General features: G+C 41.2%; 1 protein-coding gene and 1 long non-coding RNA gene across 2 annotated transcripts in view; one reads left to right on the forward strand and one right to left on the reverse strand.

Moving 5' to 3' along the window:
- Nucleotides 1-20,544, reverse strand: part of LOC308472691 — a 156,614-nt gene that overhangs the window by 48,272 nt on the left and 87,798 nt on the right. The window lies entirely within an intron of this gene.
- DRC8 (dynein regulatory complex subunit 8) lies at nucleotides 950-19,900 on the forward strand. Its single transcript, XM_080997819.1, has 7 exons — nucleotides 950-1,063; nucleotides 6,868-6,952; nucleotides 8,953-9,025; nucleotides 11,390-11,469; nucleotides 12,568-12,610; nucleotides 12,700-12,766; nucleotides 13,234-19,900. The coding sequence occupies exons 1-7, from the start codon at nucleotides 1,030-1,032 to the stop codon at nucleotides 13,347-13,349; spliced, it is 498 nt and encodes a 165-aa protein (XP_080853945.1). The 5' UTR covers nucleotides 950-1,029; the 3' UTR covers nucleotides 13,350-19,900.

The following is a 20,544-nucleotide window of genomic DNA, read 5'->3' on the forward strand; positions in this document are numbered from 1 at the left end:
ATAAAAATCCACCCCTGCTTACCCCAAGCTTCCTTCATTTCAGCAGTAAAAAGGCGGAAGGGGGAGTCATTCATTTGCTACTGTTGCTAAATAACTGGGAGTCAGAAATCCTCATGGATCAACTGCAAATCACCCAGAAATCTGTCAGTAAATACAAATCTACTTTCTCCTCATCCCTGCTATATACACTTACCTGGTGGTAAGTCCAATTGACCTTAACAACACTTACTTCTGAGTAGATATGTCTAGGAGTGCAACAAAGATTGAATTTCTGTGTGTTCATCAGCCATAAAAGACCCAGAGCTTTTGACTGAGAAAAAGATAGTATGCCTAATTAGGGATTGGGGAGAAAATTTATATTATTGTTATTTGGGCACATGCTTCTGAATTAAATCATACTTCAGGCAGCTTGTCGATGCTGCCAAGGAGGTTTCCGCCAGCAAAGAACCAGAACATCCCTCCTCTGCAGCTGGTCAAGTCAGTGTGCATGGGGCTCAGTGTTGATGGGGTTTTTTCCCTTCTCCTGCAAAATGACAACTTACGTAAAGTGGGGTTTTGTTTTGTTTTTTCTTACAGCACACTTATGCTAAGGTGATTAGAAAAAAGTCTCTAAAAATGCCCTTCTCCCCCTTCTGCTAGACCTTCTTGCCCTCCCTTCTAGCAAACCCATACCTTGGGCCTGAGAGCATAAAGTGTGCGTGTGAGAAAGTGCGCGCGCGCATATTGCTTTGGAACTGGAGAGCACTTTACGCAAGCAGTGCAATGCAATGCAGCCGCTATGTGTACGATATATATAGGAACAAGAAACACAACGCATTTCAAACTGCTCCCCGTGCATTTGTTTCCTGATATTTCCCCATGGCCGCTTTCTTAAGCACCCTCTCCTACGAGAGCACCGCAATGCAAGAACACGTAGGAACGGACCGACACACAGAAATCCGCCTGTGCGCGTTGCCACCACGGAGGCGCTGGAGAGGGAGAAGGCCTGTGAAGCTCCAGTGTCTCCATGGCAACCACTAAGGAAACAGCATGGCGACTGAGGACAAGGAAGCCGCTGCAGCGGGTAAGGGCAAAGCCTCCGGGAGGCTGAGGAAAAGCAGCTGGCTGATTCTCTCGGCCTTTATCCCCTGTGCTATCCTTAGGCTTTGTCTTGCGGAGTAGTAGTGAAGCCCAGAAAACACAGGCTGGGCGGGCGGGTCGGAGCCCCGCTGGGTCTACGCGCACGCCTGTCTCCCTCCCACCCTGCAAGATGGCACGTTCATCTTCAACATGGCAGAAGAATTCAGCAGGATGCCTTTTGAGAACAGCTCCAAAATGTGGGTGTTGCAGAACTGCCTGAATGCGAAACTTGCTTCACATCCCGCGCTGGAAATATTCGCCCGCTGACTTCACACTGTCACACGCAATTTCTTCAGCTCTTTAACTGCTTGACGTACATATTTCCCATATTTCACAGAATCGTAAGAGTTTGAAGGGACTTCCCCACAAGATCATCTTATCCAACCCATGGCAACCCAGGAATCTTTTCCCCAACACGGGCACAACTGTGAGATTAAGAGTCTCATTCCCTCCCAACTGAGCTATCCCATATAGTTTTATTTTGCATAACGAAATCATCAGTATTAAAAATATAATGTAATTTTTATAAGCAGGGCACAATTCAGTTTGCTGGGGAAACCCAGTCAGATGGGGTGGGGCATAAATAATAAATATTATTACTTATGTCAGGCGTTACACATTAATTCACATTTATCTGTACAGTCATACTTCGGGATAAATGTGCTTCAAGTTAAGTATTTTTGGGTTGCACTCTGTGGTGACTCGGAAGTAACGGAGAGCATTTCGCCGTGCGCGCATGCGCAGACGGTTAAAATGACATCACACACATGCGTGGAAGCGGTGAAACGCAGCCCGTGTTCACTTCAGGATGCGAACGGGGCTCTGGAACGGATCCCGTTCGCATCCCGAGGTACCACTGTATGCAATAGATAGATGCCCTTTTTGGACAGTCGTGTCACATATTACATTGCTCCAGGGCTGAAAGTAGCTACATGTTTTGCCCAGCATAACAACTGTATTCCTATCTGCCCCAGCTGCAACAAAACATGTCTCTCCCATATCAGTCTCTACAGCCACAGGAGGTGCTGTAACTCTCCAGTGGTTTGACTTTACCCTCAAAGGTGCACTCTTCCATTTTCTCCTGAGACAGATACCTACCGAAATCTACATTAGCATGTGTGACTTGGTGGGCTATAAATTCTTTTTTGTTGGTTAGTAGGTTTAGTGGGTATATTTGTATAGCAAAAATAAAATACACTGGGTTAGGCTATGGGCGTAGCCAGGCTGAAAGTTGCGGAGGGGAGCGCAGGACCTCAGTTAAGTATTTTTATTGATTTACTTGATGGGGGGGGGAGCTGCCCCTTGCCCCCCCTTGTCCAAGCCTAACTTGGGTTAGGCTCAAGTTGTAAATCCCATTGATTTATATAAGATTTAAATTTAAGTGCTTAATTGCCATTTATTTAAAAGGTGTATAAACATGCATACATACGGTAATCTTCTCTAAATTCCCTATCTGAAATAGGTGCCCTATATAGCTGATTAACAGAGTGTGTGCATGGTAGTGATTTACCTTGTTTGGTGTTATAACTTCTTAGCTGAAAACTTTAAATATTAGGAGGATGGGAAATTTCCACACTTCTCCCCAGCAATTATTTAATATTTCAGAAGACTTCAGGAATGATCTAGTCTTCTGTTGGATATTGCCAATAAAAAAGCTGAACACACGAAAGATAAAAGCTTTTTTTCCTCAAAGAGGAAGAGTTTATATAAACTGATTTGATGACTGGTTCTCAGAAATGTGGTAAACAGCATTTCCCTAAAAGCTCACTTTCAGAATTATATGATACACAAGTCTTGGTCCTACTTTTTATTCTGTGAGCCGATGCTCCTGTATAAATTAGAAATTTCAGTAGATGTTCTTTGTCTCTCTCTGAGCAATAACAGTCACAGTATTGACTAATAATTAATCTTCAGGGTATTGTCATGCACAGTTTCCAAGAGCTTTCAAGGTTAAAGCATCTCTTGAGTCTTATTACCTTGAAATATTCTTTGTATGTCATTTTGATCAAGGTTTTGATATACAAAACATTTTGTCTACAATAATCTCCTTGAACTCAGTGAGACTGCTGATAAGTTAGTACTCTTTTAATTGTGGAAATATTCTCATAGACATATGATGAATGGGCTCAACCATGAGCCATTTCATCAGTTGTCATGTTTATTATGCTCTCAGTTGCAATGTTTAAGGCAATGACTATTATTAGGCATATAACATACTTTCTTTCTTTTTTTTTTACTTCAGAAAGGTAAAATGGCTTTTGTGACATGTATAGTAAGGTTTCTCTAACTAGGGTTGCCATATTCTGAAGAGCAAAAAAGAGGACACATTTGCAGACTTCTACTTTTAACAATGGGGACGCGGGTGGCGCTGTGGGTTAAACCACAAAGCCTAAGAATTGCTGATCAGAAGGTTGGCTGTTCGAATCCCTGCAATGGGGTGAGCTCCCATTGCTTGGTCCCTGCTCCTGCCAACCCAGCAGTTCGAAAGCACATCAAAGTGCAAGTAGATAAATAGGTATCGCTCCGGCAGGAAGATAAACGCCGTTTCCGTGCGCTGCTCTGGTTCGCCAGAAGCGGCTTAGTCATGCTGGCCACATGACCCAGAAGCTGTACGCCGGCTCCCTCGGCCAATAAAGCGAGATGAGCACCGCAACCCAGAGTCGGTCACAACTGGACCTAAGGGTCAGGGGTCCCTTTACCTTACTTTTAACAATGGATCGCTATGACGACTCTCATTTTACATACCCATGAAAAAGAGGACATGTCCTGGAAAAAGAGGACATATGGTGACTTGCCCCTGTTGATAGTGCACAAGCAGTATCAGTCCATGGTGTAGAAACTTGAATTGGGTCACAAAGTTGTCTTATGAACATTGCCAGGCATGGCTATATCCTTGCATCCAATACTGCATTTATTTGCCTTGTTGGTTACTGGCAGAAATATCCAAAAGTACATATATTTGCTTCCATGGGTGGTCCATTTCGATCAAATGAAATTGCATTTGCAAGTAAAAGTAGTGCAAGTTTTTTGCAGTTCATACATTTTTGTTAGTTTGGACTGAAATCATGTATTCCTAACTATTCTCATGTTAGTTCTGCTGAGTTTAGTAGCAGTTCCTTCACTGTAAGTGTGCTTATGAATGCTTTAGGATCATTGCTTTGCCTCAAGAGCCCAGTGCACCATGGAAACAGGAGTTGCTCCACCTCAAGAGGTTGCTGTGCTGTGAAGACAGGAGTAAACTAAGAAATCTGAGTCCTGAGCTGTTGGGAATGCTGTTCCACAGAACAGAGGCAACCACACTAAAAGCCCTACTCTGAGTTACTGCAGAGCGGTTTCTGAGATGTATGAAACTTGCAGGAGAAACTCTCCCAAGGATTGCAGTGATCTGCTGAGGGTATAACGCCATCTCTCAAGTAACCTGATCCTGAGCTGTATAGGGCCTTATAGGCTAGTGCCAACACCTTGAACCTGGACCAGTAGCAAATTGGCAGCCATTGCAAATCCTACAAGCAGAGTGTAGTTTGTGCCCGAATGAACCTACTGTAGCCACTGCTGCAGCCTCTGGACCAACACTAAGAGTCGGCCCACATAGAGTGAATTTACTATGCTATGAGCACCCTGTGATCCCTGAAAGCATATGCTACAATGCATTTGCTAAATTTGAAAGCTGCCACAAGATTCTTTGTTGGTTTTGCTGCAACAGATGGACATGGCTACCATTCTGGAAGTCCTTATTCTGAAAATTAACATAGAAGAAGAATACAACATGGTCTGTCACATTTCAGAGTTAAGTTAGATTCCCCCCCCCCCCCATCAGCTGTCTGGTTTATTCTCTTTACCAGTTGGGGTACTGTCATTATTATTATCCAAGCTAAACAATGTTTCCATGCACTCTGGCACTCGTCATGGTGTCCCATTGTGCCAGAAGCAGTTTAGTCATGCTGGCCGCATGACCTGGAAAACTAACTGTGGACAAACACTGGCACCCTCAGCCTGAAGCGTCCAGGGGCCTTTTACCTTATGCAAGGGAATAGCATAAAAACTACTGAGTACTGTTGAGAACAGTCAGAAAAGCTGATCTGAAAATTCCTGCCTTCCCTATCCTCAAAGAGATGGAACCAATATAACTTACTAAGAGTCACCTAAAATTTCCCAAATATCTGGGACCACTGCTGATAATATTTTATTAGGGTTGCAACCTATGTGAATTAATGCAATTTGCATAGTTTATACCATGACAAATAATCACATTAAATTAAAACTCATTATAAAGCTACCATTTAATTATCAAGTTTAAAATGCTGTGAATAAAAGGTCTATAGTTCTGGAAGTAAGTATGAATAATTTCACCGCTTACTATCAAGCTAAAAAACCACACACATCGTAGCCAAAAAATAAATAAATTAAGAAAAAATGTATATAGAATATACAATGTTCTTTATTGCAAGGAAATGAACAAATAATAAATGTATAAACACTACTATTAAATTCTTAGGCCAGTTCTAATATGCTGTGTTACAGTATTAGCCAAATGCAGTATTAGCCAAATGCATCTTAATCAGTATTCCAGTGTATTCTCAAAAACACAACTGTTCAACAGGCTTTGACTTCTAGCATATAACCACTTAAAGAAAATGGACAAAACACTCCGAACCTTCCTTGTACAAAGATGTCCTCAATCAGCAGTAAGGGTGCAATCCTAACCCCACTTACCTGAATTCAAGTTCCACTGAAATCAACAAGACCTGCTTCTGAGTAGACCTCATTAGCATGGTGCTGTAAATTATCCTTCACTGTAACTTGCAATAGAGTAGCTAGTGCTAGTACTACTCCGAACAGATTCATTAACATTAATAGACATGGCTAACTTAGGTTCATTAATTTCACCAGGTCTCTTCTGAGTAGAACTTAGTTGGGTACAATCCAGTGTCAACCTACCCTGGTTAATTAGTATATTCAGCACCCTCGTCATGAAAATTTATTTATATCAAAATCTTCAGTAAGTATGCATGCAGATCTTTTATGCCTTTAGACCTAAAATGCATTTTAATAAATGAATAAATAGCTGGTGTGTAGGTAACTGGATGTGGTCTGTGGTGTGACAGACACCAGTTGCCATGGTTTGATCTGAATCAGCTATGGGGTTGTGCTATTTTCCACTGTGAGGAAGGCTCCCATTACTACCAACAGGAGCTTGCCTTCCATTGCAGATAGCTGATGGAGCAGGGGACGGACTCTGGTTCTGCTTGGGACTGTGGCGGGGCAAATGTTTAAAACCCCCAAACATCAATGCCCAGATTTTTTATTTTTTAAAAAATCATGCTTTCCAGGGTTAGAGATGTGAAAATGCATTTAGTTTAGCCCTAAGATGACTAGGATGAGGGAGGCAACATCTTTCCGAAATGTCATTACCAATTGGAGTTTTTCAGAAATGATTAAAGGGACACATTCAAAGAAAGCGGATTGAGAAATTTCAATTACATTTCACCGACTTTCTGTTTTACTTGATATACTGCCTTCACACAAAGGAAATTGTTTTCAGAGCAGCTCACAACACACAAAGTAAACAAACAAAACTTATAAATAATATGTTTTGCTAAATGCCTTATCTGATAAAGAATTACAGAGAACTCAGAAGATTCCTCACTGTTTTATGACACTTTGGTTGGTTATAAGAAAGATCTTGTCATACTGTGGACAAGAGAAATTATATATATATAACACATTCATTATTGTTTCATTTTGCAGAGTCTGCAATAACTGAAATCCATAAGAAGATCACTGAGGCTTTTGAGGTGTTTGACCATGAGTGTAATAAAACTGTGGATGTCAGGTCTGGAAGATCTTCTTTCAGAACTATTACAATGTAACAGTGTTTTAGAGTGCAAGAAACCGGAGTTGGTGTATATTGGTATACAGTGGAACCTCAGGTTAAGAACTTAATTCATTCTGGAGGTCCGTTCTTAAGCTGAAACTGTTCTTAACCTGAGGTACCACTTTAGCTAATGGGGCCTCCCGCTGTCTCCGCGCCGCCGCTGCGCGATTTCTGTTCTTATCCTGAAGCAAAGTTCTTAATCCGAGGTACTATTTTTGGGTTAGCGGAGTCTGTAACCTGAAGCATCTGTAACCTGAAGCGCCTGAGGTACCACTGTACATTTGCCTCAGGGCTTGTGAATTAGCCTCACTCCTTTTGAGGCAGCAGCAGCTGCCATTGACACTGCCTTGCCAGCACTCCGGGGAAGCTCCCAAACTATACAGTGGCTTTTAGGGGGCAATGAGTGGATGGAGGTGGGGACTAGGCAGCTGGTAGTTTCCCTTTGCCTTATCTGAAGTACTCTTGGAATACTTCTGGCATCAGCACAAACTTAAAGGCATTTGTAAAGTGTTTCGGAGGTAAGGATGACGGAACTGTATAGGATGCCTTTTTAGCTATTTCAGTTTCTAGAAAGGTTAGCCACAGCAAAAGCTACAGCATTAGAGTCTTGTGGTACCTTAAAGATGAAAATAATATTTATTATGGCATTATAAAAAACAGTTCATAAATTGCCAAAAGACTCTTAGACTGTTTTTTAGCGGTTGTCTCCTACAACAGCAAATTAATTGGGTTATAGCATCATCCTGTAGAATTGTTTTGTTTCCATACAGACATGCAAAGAAAAAAAAAGGATTACTGTATCTTCTTTAATTTTCTTTGAAGGATACGCATGCCCAAAATCTTGTAACACTTTCTCAATAAGCACAGTTCCTTGATTTCATCTTTAATTTTTTTATTAAAGAGAGCTGCTGGTACATGTTTAATTAGCCACTAGGCTTGTATCTTTGGTCTCAAGAGCACCGACTAAATTTGAAGTAATTTTAGGTATCTAGTCACTGTAGAATGGGAGGTATTGGTTTGTTACTATGTTATGTATTTTTGTGTTTTTATATTGTAAACCACCCTGGGATCATTGGATGAAGGGTGGTATAGAAATTTAATAAACAAACAAACAATAAACAGACAAACACACAGTCAAACAAAATATGTTCATGCAAGGGAAGTTTCCTGTCCTCTTCTTCCTCCTGCAGCTGTCTGTACCTCCTAAAAATCCTCTCTGGAGGATCAGGAGTCAGATCCTGCCATGAACTGGTTGGACAGAGAAGAATGGTGGGAGGAGCCAGCTGGGAAACCACCAGGGGAAGAAGGCTCAGAGCCCAGGGAGTGGTGGTGGGACAACAATGAGTGATTAGAGGGAAAAGAGAAGGTGTCAGAAGCTGAAGAGGTAACAGGGCTTAGTGAGCTGGGAGACAGTGGCAGAGAGAAGTCCAGAAACAGAGGCAGAAGCTAAAGCAGGTGAGTGGGAGGAGGGAGGTCAAGAAACAGAGATGAGTCAGGCTGGTGATGAGTCACTGGTGTGTCTTCTGTTGAGACAAGCTCCCCTTCCCACTGACTCCTAGAGCCAGAAAAGGCATGAAGCAGGAGGAGCAGATGCAGACAAGGAGGTGCAGTCTCTGATTGCTTGGGAAAAGCCTGGAGAAAAGGGAACATAGAAGGCTGAGGGGAGGCGGGGACCTTTAGTCTAGACAACTGATTTCATGGGGTAAGGCCTACCGAACTGCTGCACTCATTAGGCCTGACACAAATCCAAGTCTGTAAAGATCATGTTTTTGCTAATAAAGCATTAACTCCAATGTTGAATGGTGTGATATTCTGGCCAGCTTCTAAGCAATGTAAGTAGGGTATGTTTAGGTAGGGTATGGGGAGCTGCTGGGTAAAAGAGGAATTGCCCACAACTGTAGCTGCTAAAGATTTGTTTTGCACTGTAGATTTATTAACAAATACATTCTTTCTTTCAGGGAGATTGGTACAATCATTAGGTCATTAGGATGCTGCCCAAGTGAAGGGGATCTACATGATATGATTGCAGAGGTACTTTATGTGTTTTTTAAGTTCTGTCATTTTATACAGGAAATCTGATCTCTCTTCCTAAATGAACAAAAGTTAGAAATACCATATGGAGGAACTGCTTTTATACCCATACCTAAAGTGCATCATTTGTGCACAGTTCGGAGCCCTCCATGAGTGTGAGAGCAAAAAAACTGAGGCAGGGAACCTTATCTGTGGTGGAAACCCTTGCAAGAATTAAAATTCTGCAGGGACAGGACTTAGCTGTGCACCCTCACTCTCCTTGCACCTTTGTTTATACCTGACAAGACCAAATGCCCAGATAGGGCTAATGGCTTTAACCTCAGGACTGTCTAATCAAATCCCCCCTTTGTAATAAATACCAGTTTTCAGGAAATACTCAACTGTGAAATTGATGAAGTAAAATAATGGCTTGGTAATGCTACAGGCTACTGTATAAAAAATGAATGCAGTCAATAGGTCTTAGAAGTATAACTTTACTTTTGTGGATAAAGCACTTCTGTAACAATTCCTTAACTAGAGGTCTGTTCTACACATTGCCACTAGACTTCCTCTGTTCTTTTCTGATCTTGACTATGAATGGTATCCTGTTCTTCATGGATGGTTTCCTTCTTCCAAGAGATTAAATAACTGATTCAGTGTAAACAATTTCATATAATAACATTTTATTCTTTCAAAAATTCTGTTTTGAAGGAGCAGTGTTTTGCACAAATGTACTGTTACCACTAGAGGACAATGCTGAGTTACTGAAAATGCCCACTGTTGCTTGTCTCGTGTAGTCTTGGGAGTATTATGATAATGAACAAATTGGATGTCAACAAACAATATGTTTAAAACAACAAGCTTTAACCTATATAATTGTTAGAATCATCTTAGTATCCTTGTTAGAATCTTAATTTTCATCATCATCATCATCATCACTTTTAATTTGTATACCGTATTTCTATTTTACAATACCCAAAGTGATTTACAAGCTGAAGAAACAAAGAATGTACACCTTATAACAATCTAATTTAATACAAAAATGTGATAATAAAACATAACTTTAAAATAAGCAACTTATATCAAATAAAGTAATATTCAACAATCCATTAGAATAGTATAGAATAATATTAAATATCAGCATATAAAAATTAAACAGAAATCCGCTCTTAACAATTGTAAGAAAAAGATTCTAAACTATAATCAATAAAACAATGGCAAGTCACAGTGCATAAAATAATATAATACAAATTGAGAAGCAGAGACTGGAGGGTGGGGCAAGGCAGGTGGAAGAAGGCCAGGCAGTAATAAGAACACATCCTATTAATGCTCAGTGATTCTCCCAGCATGTTTTCAAACTGAGATAGGATTGTCTGCCAATACAAAGTGTATTTAGCGTATTTTATTTAGTGTATTTTATTGAGTCATTATATATTGCTATATAAAATTTCTATTTAAGAGTCTGCTCTGGTATAATGTGGAGACCAATCTCCCATGACTTTCCTAACATAGAAAAGCAAAGTGGCATCAGATAGCTTTCTGCACTGTAATATATCACTGGTGTCAGCTGACCCAGGTATTAGGTAAGTAAAATCTATCTATAACTGGCCTCTCATAGTATAATTTGTGCTAACGTGTAGGCTGCCTGCTAATGGTTGCAAATCTAGCGGGAGTTGAAATACTGTATCGAGGAACTACAAGCACTATTCCGAAGTTATTTGGGGACCAGGTTGTAATTCAATTGCAGAGTGCATGCTTTGCATACAAAAGATTCAGAGTTCAAGACCTGCCAGGTATAGCTAAGAAAGCCCTCATTCTGAAACTTTGGGGAGTTGTTTCCAATCAGCGTAGATAACCCAATGGTCTGACTCTTTATAAATCGGCTTCCTTTGTTCCTATGCTGACATCAGAGAAACCCCAAACTCCTTTTTTTAATATTGGTGCAAGGTAGTTTAAAGGGGACGTGTTCGTGGTACATTCTGCAGGCATTCTGCTCCTCCTGTTTTGAGCATCCACTGATTCAGACTTTCACCATACACTCCCACCCTGATTATGCCCATGCAGATGCATACTCTGGGCCCTGTGTCTGAGCACTCTGCTTTGTGTGAAGGCATTCTGTATGTGGCCAGTGTCACTGATCAGCGAGGAAGGAGAGGAATGGGGACTGGTCTGATGTATTCTCTCTGCTCTCCACATCTGAGTGCTCTTTGCTACAGATGTCCTATTCTCAGCATCAGTCCATGGATTCAATGCATCCATGTGAAGGATATTTGCCTTTCTACAGTATTATTATGTTTGCAAATATCTACTAGCTTAAACTTGAGCAAACTTGTTTTCTTTTCAGTTTGTCTATATTTCATCTTGCTTATGTATTCTTATTTTTAGGTAGAAGAAGAAGAACCAACTGGGTTTATTCGTTTGGAAAAATTTCTTCCCATGATGACAAGAGTATTGACGGAAAGAAGGTGATTTAAAAAAGGACCTGTTTATATAACTTAGTCATGCATATATTTATATAGCATGGGCTATTGGGTTGTGGTTTTTATGTTTATTACGTATTTTGTGGTTTTATATCTTGATTTTATTCTGTGAACCACCCTGAGGCCCCCGGGTGTAGGGTGGTATATAAATTCAATTAATAATAATAATAATAATAATAATAATAATAATAATCACACACACACACATCTAATTTTATTCAAGGTTCTTTTATAAGCTGTACAGACAAAATCTGTTTTAAAGTATAAGCTTCACTGTGAAAAAAATATAATAGATTTGTTTTTAAAACTGGGCATGTCGATTCTACTACAGTGGTGCCCCGTAAGACGAATGCCTCACAAGACGGAAAACCCGCTAGACGAAAGGGTTTTCCGTTTTGGAGGTGCTTCGCAAAACGAATTTCCTATGGGCTTGCTTCGCAAGACGAAAATGTCTTGCGAGTTCCTGTGGGGTTCCCCCCCCCTTTTCCCAAGCCGCTAAGCCACTTATCAGCTGATCCTAAGCCGCTAAGCCGCTTATCAGCTGATCCTAAGCCGCTAAGCCGCTTAACAGCTGATCCCTTAAGCCGCTTATCAGCTGATCCGCTAAGCCGCTTATCAGCTGATGCGCTAAGCCCGCTAAGCCGCTAATAGCGCTAATCCGCTAAGTGCTAATGGGCTTGCTTCGCAAGACGGAAAAAACCGCAAGACGAAGAGACTCGCGGAACGGATTCTTTTCGTCTTGCGAGGCACCACTGTATTCTTCCACTGTATTGACTTCATTGTGTATGTCTTTCTAGAGACTTTCTCTTAAATAAAATGGTAACAAATTCTATGGCAAGATATGCTGAGAACAAAAATTGGCATGGATAATGACTTTACCTAATTAGCAGTACAAAGTAAGCATCATCATAAGTAATTCATAGACCTCTGCTTAGAGGTCTTTCTCAGAGCCCAGATTGCAACAACAAACGATACTCTTCTTAAAAGAGAAGAGCAAGACAATGGTGCAGCAGCAGCAAAGAGACTGGGGCACAACTGAGATACAGAACACCACTAAGTATTCTTTTAATTGAATCATTTCAGGTACCGCCCAATTCCAGAAGATATTCTTTTACGTGCATTTGAGGTCTGTATCAATTAAATTCTACTTACGGAGGAAAATACTACTTAAACCAAGAGAAGGAAGAGTAACACTTTATATTCTATTCTTTTTAGGTTTTAGACCAGAATAAATGTGGACATCTTACTAAAGATGAGCTGGTCAAGTACATGACTGAAGAAGGTATATTTACAAGATGCTTTTGCTGTTCTGAAGTACAGACTCCACAGCTATATGTGGTCAGCTCCCACCTCTGCCTCTGATAGTGCAGGAACCCGGAAAAAGGCCTCTGAGAAGGGCCCAGGTTTGGAGGGGACCCCAATTTTGGGGGTTCGTAGTTAATTTTACTTTCTGAGAATGATCTTAATAATCAGGCAGGTTCATGTGGGGGAAGGTGGCCCTAAAGACGCTTGAATCGCTAGCCATTAAAAGTGAAAACCAGCACTTTGAATTGTGCTAAGAAGTTACCAAGTTCATCTGTTATATGATTATGTGTGTATGCAATGAAAGAAAAAGTACCCAGGTCTGTGCTTTATTCTTGGTGTGATTGAAAAAACTTACGGTAAATAGCAAGAATGCTTGAGAAGGCTGAGCAGTAATAAATAAATAAAAATGATAGCCATTTGCAAATATTCCTGTTTTTGCTGCAGGTGAGCCTTTCACTCAAGAAGAAATGGAGGAAATGCTGTCTGCTGCTGTGGATCCAGAAACAAATAATGTTCGCTACAAAGACTACATCTCAATGATGGTTGTGGATGAAAACTAAGCACTTCTTGTGTAACTCATATAGGTCTGACCCTTTTGCTTGGTGCTTGTTGATTAACATCATTGGAGTTGTTCTGTATTTGCCATGAGATTGCAGCAGAGGCTTATGTTGAAATAATTTATCTATGAAAATATTATCCTTTTATATACTTAGTAAAATACAGAAGTTGTAAAAAGATAGTTTTCAAATGTTTGGATAAGAAAATAAGAAAACTTCAGATTATGCAGAGGAAGCACGAACCACTGGGTCCAGCAGAATTTATTCCCAGGTAACTTCTAGGATCCCAGGCAAAAACTACAGTATGAAGTACTATCATTATTATTTATTGAATTTATATACCGCCCTATACCTGGAGGTGTGAGGGCAGTTCACAGAAAACACGTACTAGGGAGGAAGTCCCATGAAACATAGCAAAACTCACTTCCAAGTAAACATGCATAGGTTACAGAACAAAACAATGAGGGGCAACATATTATTATTATTAATTGAATTATTAGTCTTTTAAAAATGAAAAATAGAAATAATTTCATGAATAAATTCAGATGTAGACAAAACTAGGAAGAGTTGTGCTTCAAGTAAATAAGTTATGATATAACTAACATTTTGAAGGCAAAACTATTAGAGATCAGTTCATATTTAACATTGATCCTTATATTTTGGTCTGCATAGATGTGAACTTACCAAATGTTTTGATTTATAGCAAAACTCTCTAAAACTATATGACTTTGATCTGACTTCATTAAGGAAGTTATGCAAACTAGTCAAACAGTCTAGTTGTTTGTTGAGACTTGAAATCTGTGGAGGAGCTGTTATTGAAAGGATTTTCTGTAACTAAAAGCAGAGCACTGGTGAAGGCTCTTGACTTGGGAACACTCTTTCCCCATTGTTCCTAGAAAATAAGTTTGTTGACTTCCAGGTATGCTGTAATGCTTCTCTGTTTATTCAAGGTATTACTTCCCCCTCCATCCTAGGGGTCTAGTTTGCATTTAAGAAGATTCTGCTGACTAAATTGTGTTTGTGGTGGTGAAACACTCTTCAGAGGTTTGCAGCATCACAATTTCCTGTTGATTCTCCTTAATAGCTATCTTGGAGTAGGCCAGGGAGGCCTGGTTAAGAGTAAGGCGGCAGTGTGCTTAAACCTTTTTACAAACACACTTGGAGATATAGCCCTGCCCCAGAGAGAGCAAATAAAAGACAAAGCAGGGGATAAGATGTGCATGATCACAAGGCCTCTCTGTAGGATGGATTTAAAGGAAGTAGATGTGAAAAACTTTAGAGCAAGTGAGACCTTGGGCCAACCCATGTGAAAGACACTGGAATCATGAAATTATGAGTTACTTAGAAAGCTCCTACCATGAAAGCAAATGCAGGTTTTGAATATTTTTTAGAAGAAATATTGTATGTTAATTCACGTCTACTTGCATTATCATGGTAAAAGTAACTTGGAGGCAAGATGGAACTCCTCCTCTCCGCCAGGAGGAGCACAGAGAGAAGAACGTCATGGTGCACCTGTAGCAATGAAAACCAGATGCCTTCACCTGCCCCACCTACTACAAAACATGTCTCTCCTGCGTTGGTCTCTACAGCCACAGCAGGTGCTGTGACTCTCCAAAGACTTGACTTTACCCCCAAAGGCACACTCTTCCATTGTCTCCCGAGTTAGAAAGATGCCAACAACAACCAGATGGAACCCTTTTGGAATGGCACAGCTGCCAGTTGTCCAAGATACAATAGCCCAATGACATTTTATGGAACCATTCCCTTATGTAGGAGCCAAACCACTGCAACCTAGTGACTCCTACTCCTACAGAACGTATCCTGAGGATACTACCCATCAATGGTATCCAAAGTCACAAGTCAAGAATAAGCAACAGGGCCACACTCTCCCTGCCTTCTCCTAATAAAAGCCATCCATCAAGGTGACCAAGGGCAATTTGGTCCCACAGCCAGGCCTGAACCCAGACTAGAATGTGTTCAGGTAATCCATTTCCTCCAAAAGTACTTGCAAATGAACAGCTACCATCCTGCTGAGCACATTCCCCCACCCTGGGGATATTTTGCAGCAAGCCTCCAGAGCTGGCTTTTAAAGGCCCAGTTGCACTACTGCTTCTATATGGGAAATAAGTAGAACCTCTTCATGTAAAGATGTGTTCATCACATCAGACTCCTCCAGCTCACTTGAATTAACTGGCAAGCAAGCACTAAGAAGGGAGGCAATTGCCCAGGCAGCCATAAGCACCTTGAGTCCTCAGGACTCAAAAGCTGAAACAGATCCCATAACATCAGACATGCTGGACATTTCAGTTGCATCTGTCTCAACTATGGTGTTTAAATTTGCACAGAAGCAAGCCACTTTATCCACAAAATGCCTCACAAATTTTTCTTAGCAGGCACTACCGAAGAAGAAGAAGAGTTTGAATTTGATATCCCGCTTTATCATTACCCGAAGGAGTCTCAAAGCAGCTAACAATCTCCTTTCCCTTCCTCCCCCACAACAAACACTCTGTGAGGTGAGTGAGGCTGAGAGAATTCAGAGATGTGTGACTGGCCCAAGGTCACCCAGCAGCTGCATGTGGAGGAGCGGGGAAACGAACCTGGTTCACCAGATTACGAGTCCACCGCTCTTAACCACTACACCATGCTGGCTCCGGACTCCCCATTCGGTGAGGCAGATATGAATAAACCCCACACCACTTGGAAAAGCACTGCTGGGCAGTTAATTGAGGATGTAATGAAGGTGAAAAAGCACAATTTATTTGCTGCCCTCAACACCATACAGTAGGCACAGTCATGCACTCTAAAGTCAGCTTGGTCACCTTCCCAACAAATTTTGTGCCATATTGCTGCAGTTGTCATCTAGCCTGTTTCCTCATCCAGAGTACCGCAGGGAAACCAAGGAGCAGCATGGGCATCAGCGTTGCTGAGGACTCCTAGGAGGAATCATGTTGATTGCCCTCTGCATCTCACCATTGCACAGTGAGCCTGGGGCCTCAACAGAATTGCCAGTTCTGTTCACCAGAATTTTGCCAGCTATGACTTATAATGTCTCTGCAGCATTGGGACCTGCCAACAATTGCCAAGAAGCAGCGAGGGTCCTGAATTGTACAAATTGACTTTAACTAACCAGCTAATTCTTTGCAAACTGGGTTCTAGTTCCGCATGTATTCACGTATTTAACTAATTTGTTTCTAATTACACATATTTTACCCACGTGTCTAGCATGAGATAATATGATTAGCCTTTTAAAAAAGCATTATAATAACTACATTTCATTCTTAGGCTGTAGTGGCCAACTATAGAAAGAAGTCCAAAGTTAATTATTTACATTTTTTCTAGAGCCTGGGTGAATAATACTACCTAATCCTGGTATCTGTTACTGCTTAAACTACTCTGAAATCTCTTCTAGGGACTCTTATCTCAAGACAGTAAATCAGATTTCTCACACTATGCAAATAATTCAGTTGCAATACAGGGCAATCCAATATATTGTGGAGCCTTCATAACCTCTGTTTGTTCTCATAGAGTGGAATCAAGGTTGTGTAATAGCCAAGACAGGTGTATGGTGCCCAAATTTTGAACAGTGGCCTCTTATTTTTAGTTACAAAATGCTGTTCCTTTACACAGATCTTGAGAACATTAACTTGCCATTTGCATCTAAGACTATGAATGAACCATTATCAGATACTAGTTTTATAGACTTGTTTCTTCTAGAACCTCTAATTAAGGCATGTGAAAGAATTAAGATTGTTGCCTTCTGTATCAGTAATTTCTTCTACAATTAAATTTTCACTTATGTTTTTAATAACTTCCTTCCCTGCTTACAATGCTAATGACTAATTAGCCCCAGATTCGTTTCGTTTCAGTGCAATAAACAAGTAATGCCACAGTTTATTATTTTTTTCTAATAAAGAGCAGAAGTGAAGCACCCCTGAATGCAATGAGTAAATGCAAATAAAGTCTGAATAGCCTAAAATGTAATGAGAAAAACTGATTTGGACTTGTCTTTTGATTTGCAAACGCTCTGCTTCTGAGAGTGGGTTTAGCTTAGCAGTTAAAGGACCATGTAGGAGCCAGGAAGTACATGGTTAAAATCTCAGTTCAGCATGAGCAAACTGGGTGGCCTTAGGCCAGTAAGTTTGCCATCCCAAGCCCTGTCCCCATGTTCACTCTGTAATCAGGGGATAATACAGACCAATTTTACAGGGAGGACACTGGGCCCAACTAGATGATCTGATGGTGGCAGCCTCATCTCTTACACAATTGGGTTGGCACAATATTAAGTAAAACATAGAAGATTTAAAAGGCCACATAGGCTGAAACCTCCTCCCACTGTACTCTCACATTCAGAAGCATTTCCTCCCAGCCATTTTTCTCCCTGTGAGGCAACATAACAACTGCTTGGAGTTGGGTGGATGGGAAGCATGTGCAAAGGAAGGGTTCGGTTCTTTGCTTCTTCTGGTCATGCTAGGTAAAGGTAAAGGTACCGTTGACAGGCCCAGTCACCGACGACTCTGGGGTTGTGCGCTCATCTCGCTCTATAGGTCAAGGGAGCCGGCGTTTGTCTGCAGACAGCTTCTGGGTCATGTGGCCAGCATGACTAAGTTGCTTCTGGCGAAACCAGAGCAGTGCACGGAATGCCGTTTACCTTTCCATCGGAGTGGTACCTATTTATCTACTTGCACTTGATGTGCTTTCAAACTGCTAGGTGAGCAGGAGCTGGGACCGAACAATGGGAGCTCACCGCATCGCGGGGATTCAAACTGCCAATCTTCTAATCAGCAAGCCCTATGCTCTGTGGTTTAGACCACAATTTCTTTCCCCTTAGAATCATAGAACTCCTCTTAGTCTCCTCTTTAACAGGCTAAACAGACCCAATTCCCCAAAAGGCTTGGTTTCCAAACCCTTTATTGCCTTGGTCACCCTCCTCTGCACACATTCCAGATTGTCAATATCCTTAAATTGTGGCTCCCAGAAGTGTGACACAGTACTCCAGGTGCAGTCTGACCAAGGCAGAATAGGGTGGTACTATTACTTCTCTTGACCTAGACATTATCCTTCTGTGGATGCAACCTAGTATGGCATAAGCTTTTTTTTTTTTGCTGCTGCATCACACTGTTGACTCATGTTAAGCTTGTGGTCTACTAAGACCCCTAGATTCTTTTCACATATACTACTGACACTCCATCTTCCTGCCTAAATGTAGCACCTTATATTTGTTCCTATTGAAATTCATTTTGTTAGTTTGTAATTTAATTCTGTATGCATTTTAATTTAAGGTTAAAAAAAAGGAGCAATTATTATTATGATTTCAGTATTTGAAGTTATAAACAGAAGGAAATGGTAGACCTGTCAATATAGTGCATCCAAATGCATGAAATTATTGTCGACTGTAAAATCTATGCTGCGTGCCTTCATAGTTAAATGAATGTGTAAAACATTACTTTTTATTGCTCAGAAAACATGTATCAATATGATATTAATAAGCATGCATTGATTTTTGCTGAGGAGAGCACAAGATTTATGAAAGCAAGTACTATTGCATGGCAAAAAATTAGAAGAGGGCTTTGCGTCCAATCAATAAAATATTATTCCTCCGAGATCCAGAGACAACTTCCCCTAACCAATGAAATACTCCCACCTGGAAAAACAAATTGGCCTATGTATGAATTGAAATACTGTACGCATTTATTAGGGCACTGGAATAGTTGCTTTGCAGTGAAATTAGAATCATTGGCATGTCAGATATCCTTTTAGGAGGAAAAATCTCAAACTTGAGAGCTTGGGTACTTAAGACTTTCCCCACCTGCCATTTTTCCACTGGAACTCCTTACTCCACCTTTTCCCCCCCTTTTCAGCCACCTCTTTGAATTTCCAGGGTTAGGCCTGCATGGATGAACCCATGATTTGAATGGGGGAGGGGGAGAAATGGGAACGGGAAGAGTCGAATGTTACTTGCAACATTCAATTTCCTTGAATGAAACATGCACCATCTTGAAACAGCTTTTATGGATCAAAAAAGCCACTGGAGTTTTAGGATGTAGTAGAAGCTGCCTTATACCAGCACAGAACTTTGGTCCATCTAATTCAGTATCCAGTGCTATGATTCTAGGACCCTGGCTGGCGGAGGTTGTCCATGGAATTGCAGGCAGAACACTTTCTCACCCCTAGCTGGAGACACCAGGGATTGTACCTGGGACATTTTGTGTGCAGAGCATGTGCTCTGCCATTGAGCTGTATGTTGGGATTTTGACTACGCACAATCTGATGCAGCTTCCCACAGAAGCAATTAAGGAGTTGGCCCAAGGCCAAGAAGACTGAGCAGAGGGAGTTATTCGTCCTAGACATATGGGACCTTGGATACAACTCTGCTATTGTCCGAAGTCTCCACATAGGCATGATGACTCATGACCTTCCTGGTTGGTTGGTTGGTTGGTCAGTATGTGGTTTGAGAGTTTGTTGGAGTTTGTTCTGTGAGAGAGTTAAGATCCATGTCTGTATCCTGTATATAGTAACTTGTGAGTGCTGTAAATAATAAACCTATAAGTAACCAATTTACTGGTAGTAGCGTCTTGTTCCTGCTTCATCCTGCCTGCAACTGACTGCTTCTGGGCAGTCTACGTATGCTCTGCTATATTCAACAGGTTCTGGCTAAGATCCTGCAACATTGTAGACCTTCCCCTAAAGCAGGGGTGGAAAACTTCAGGTGAGGGGGACAAATATGGCCTTTCAGCCTTTTCCAGCTTAGCTATGCTATGCCCTTCCTCTTCCTCTTCCCTCCCTCCTAGGCCACACCCCTCACCAGACCTGCTCTCCTCAAGTGCTTGTGTCCTTGAACTCTAACAATGCAACGTACTATATGTTTCTGTATGTTTCTCTGAATATCTAATGCCTCTGGCCACACCAAGCGCTGGCCTGCAACCATCGGAAGGATGTCCACAAGGAAACACAGCCCTCAAGTTGAACAAGATTCCCCATTGCTGCCCTAAAGTGGTGAGCCTCCTTACATGTATTTGCATATCGATGTCATTTAGACCTGTAGTGGGAAGAGAAAGTGAGATAGGATACCACATCCCTAGTTGGAGATAGTTCATCCAAACTGATTGTACTGCAGATTTAATGCCATTATGTTTGCTTGACATACCATTAGATATGATTCTTTTTTGTTGTTGCAAGGATATTCTCCTAGCTGCCACGT

The sequence above is a fragment of the Podarcis pityusensis genome (assembly GCF_964106645.2).
Source record: "Podarcis pityusensis genome assembly, chromosome: 3".
NCBI classification, from domain to species: Eukaryota; Metazoa; Chordata; class Lepidosauria; order Squamata; family Lacertidae; genus Podarcis; species Podarcis pityusensis.

Coding starts and splice junctions, on each gene's coding strand:
- DRC8 (XM_080997819.1), top strand. CDS start 1,030: ATGGCGACTGAGGACAAGGAAGCCGCTGCAGCGG. Junction 1,064..6,867: donor CAAGGAAGCCGCTGCAGCGG/GTAAGGGCAAAG, acceptor TTCATTTTGCAG/AGTCTGCAATAACTGAAATC. Junction 12,611..12,699: donor TTCTTTTACGTGCATTTGAG/GTCTGTATCAAT, acceptor TATTCTTTTTAG/GTTTTAGACCAGAATAAATG.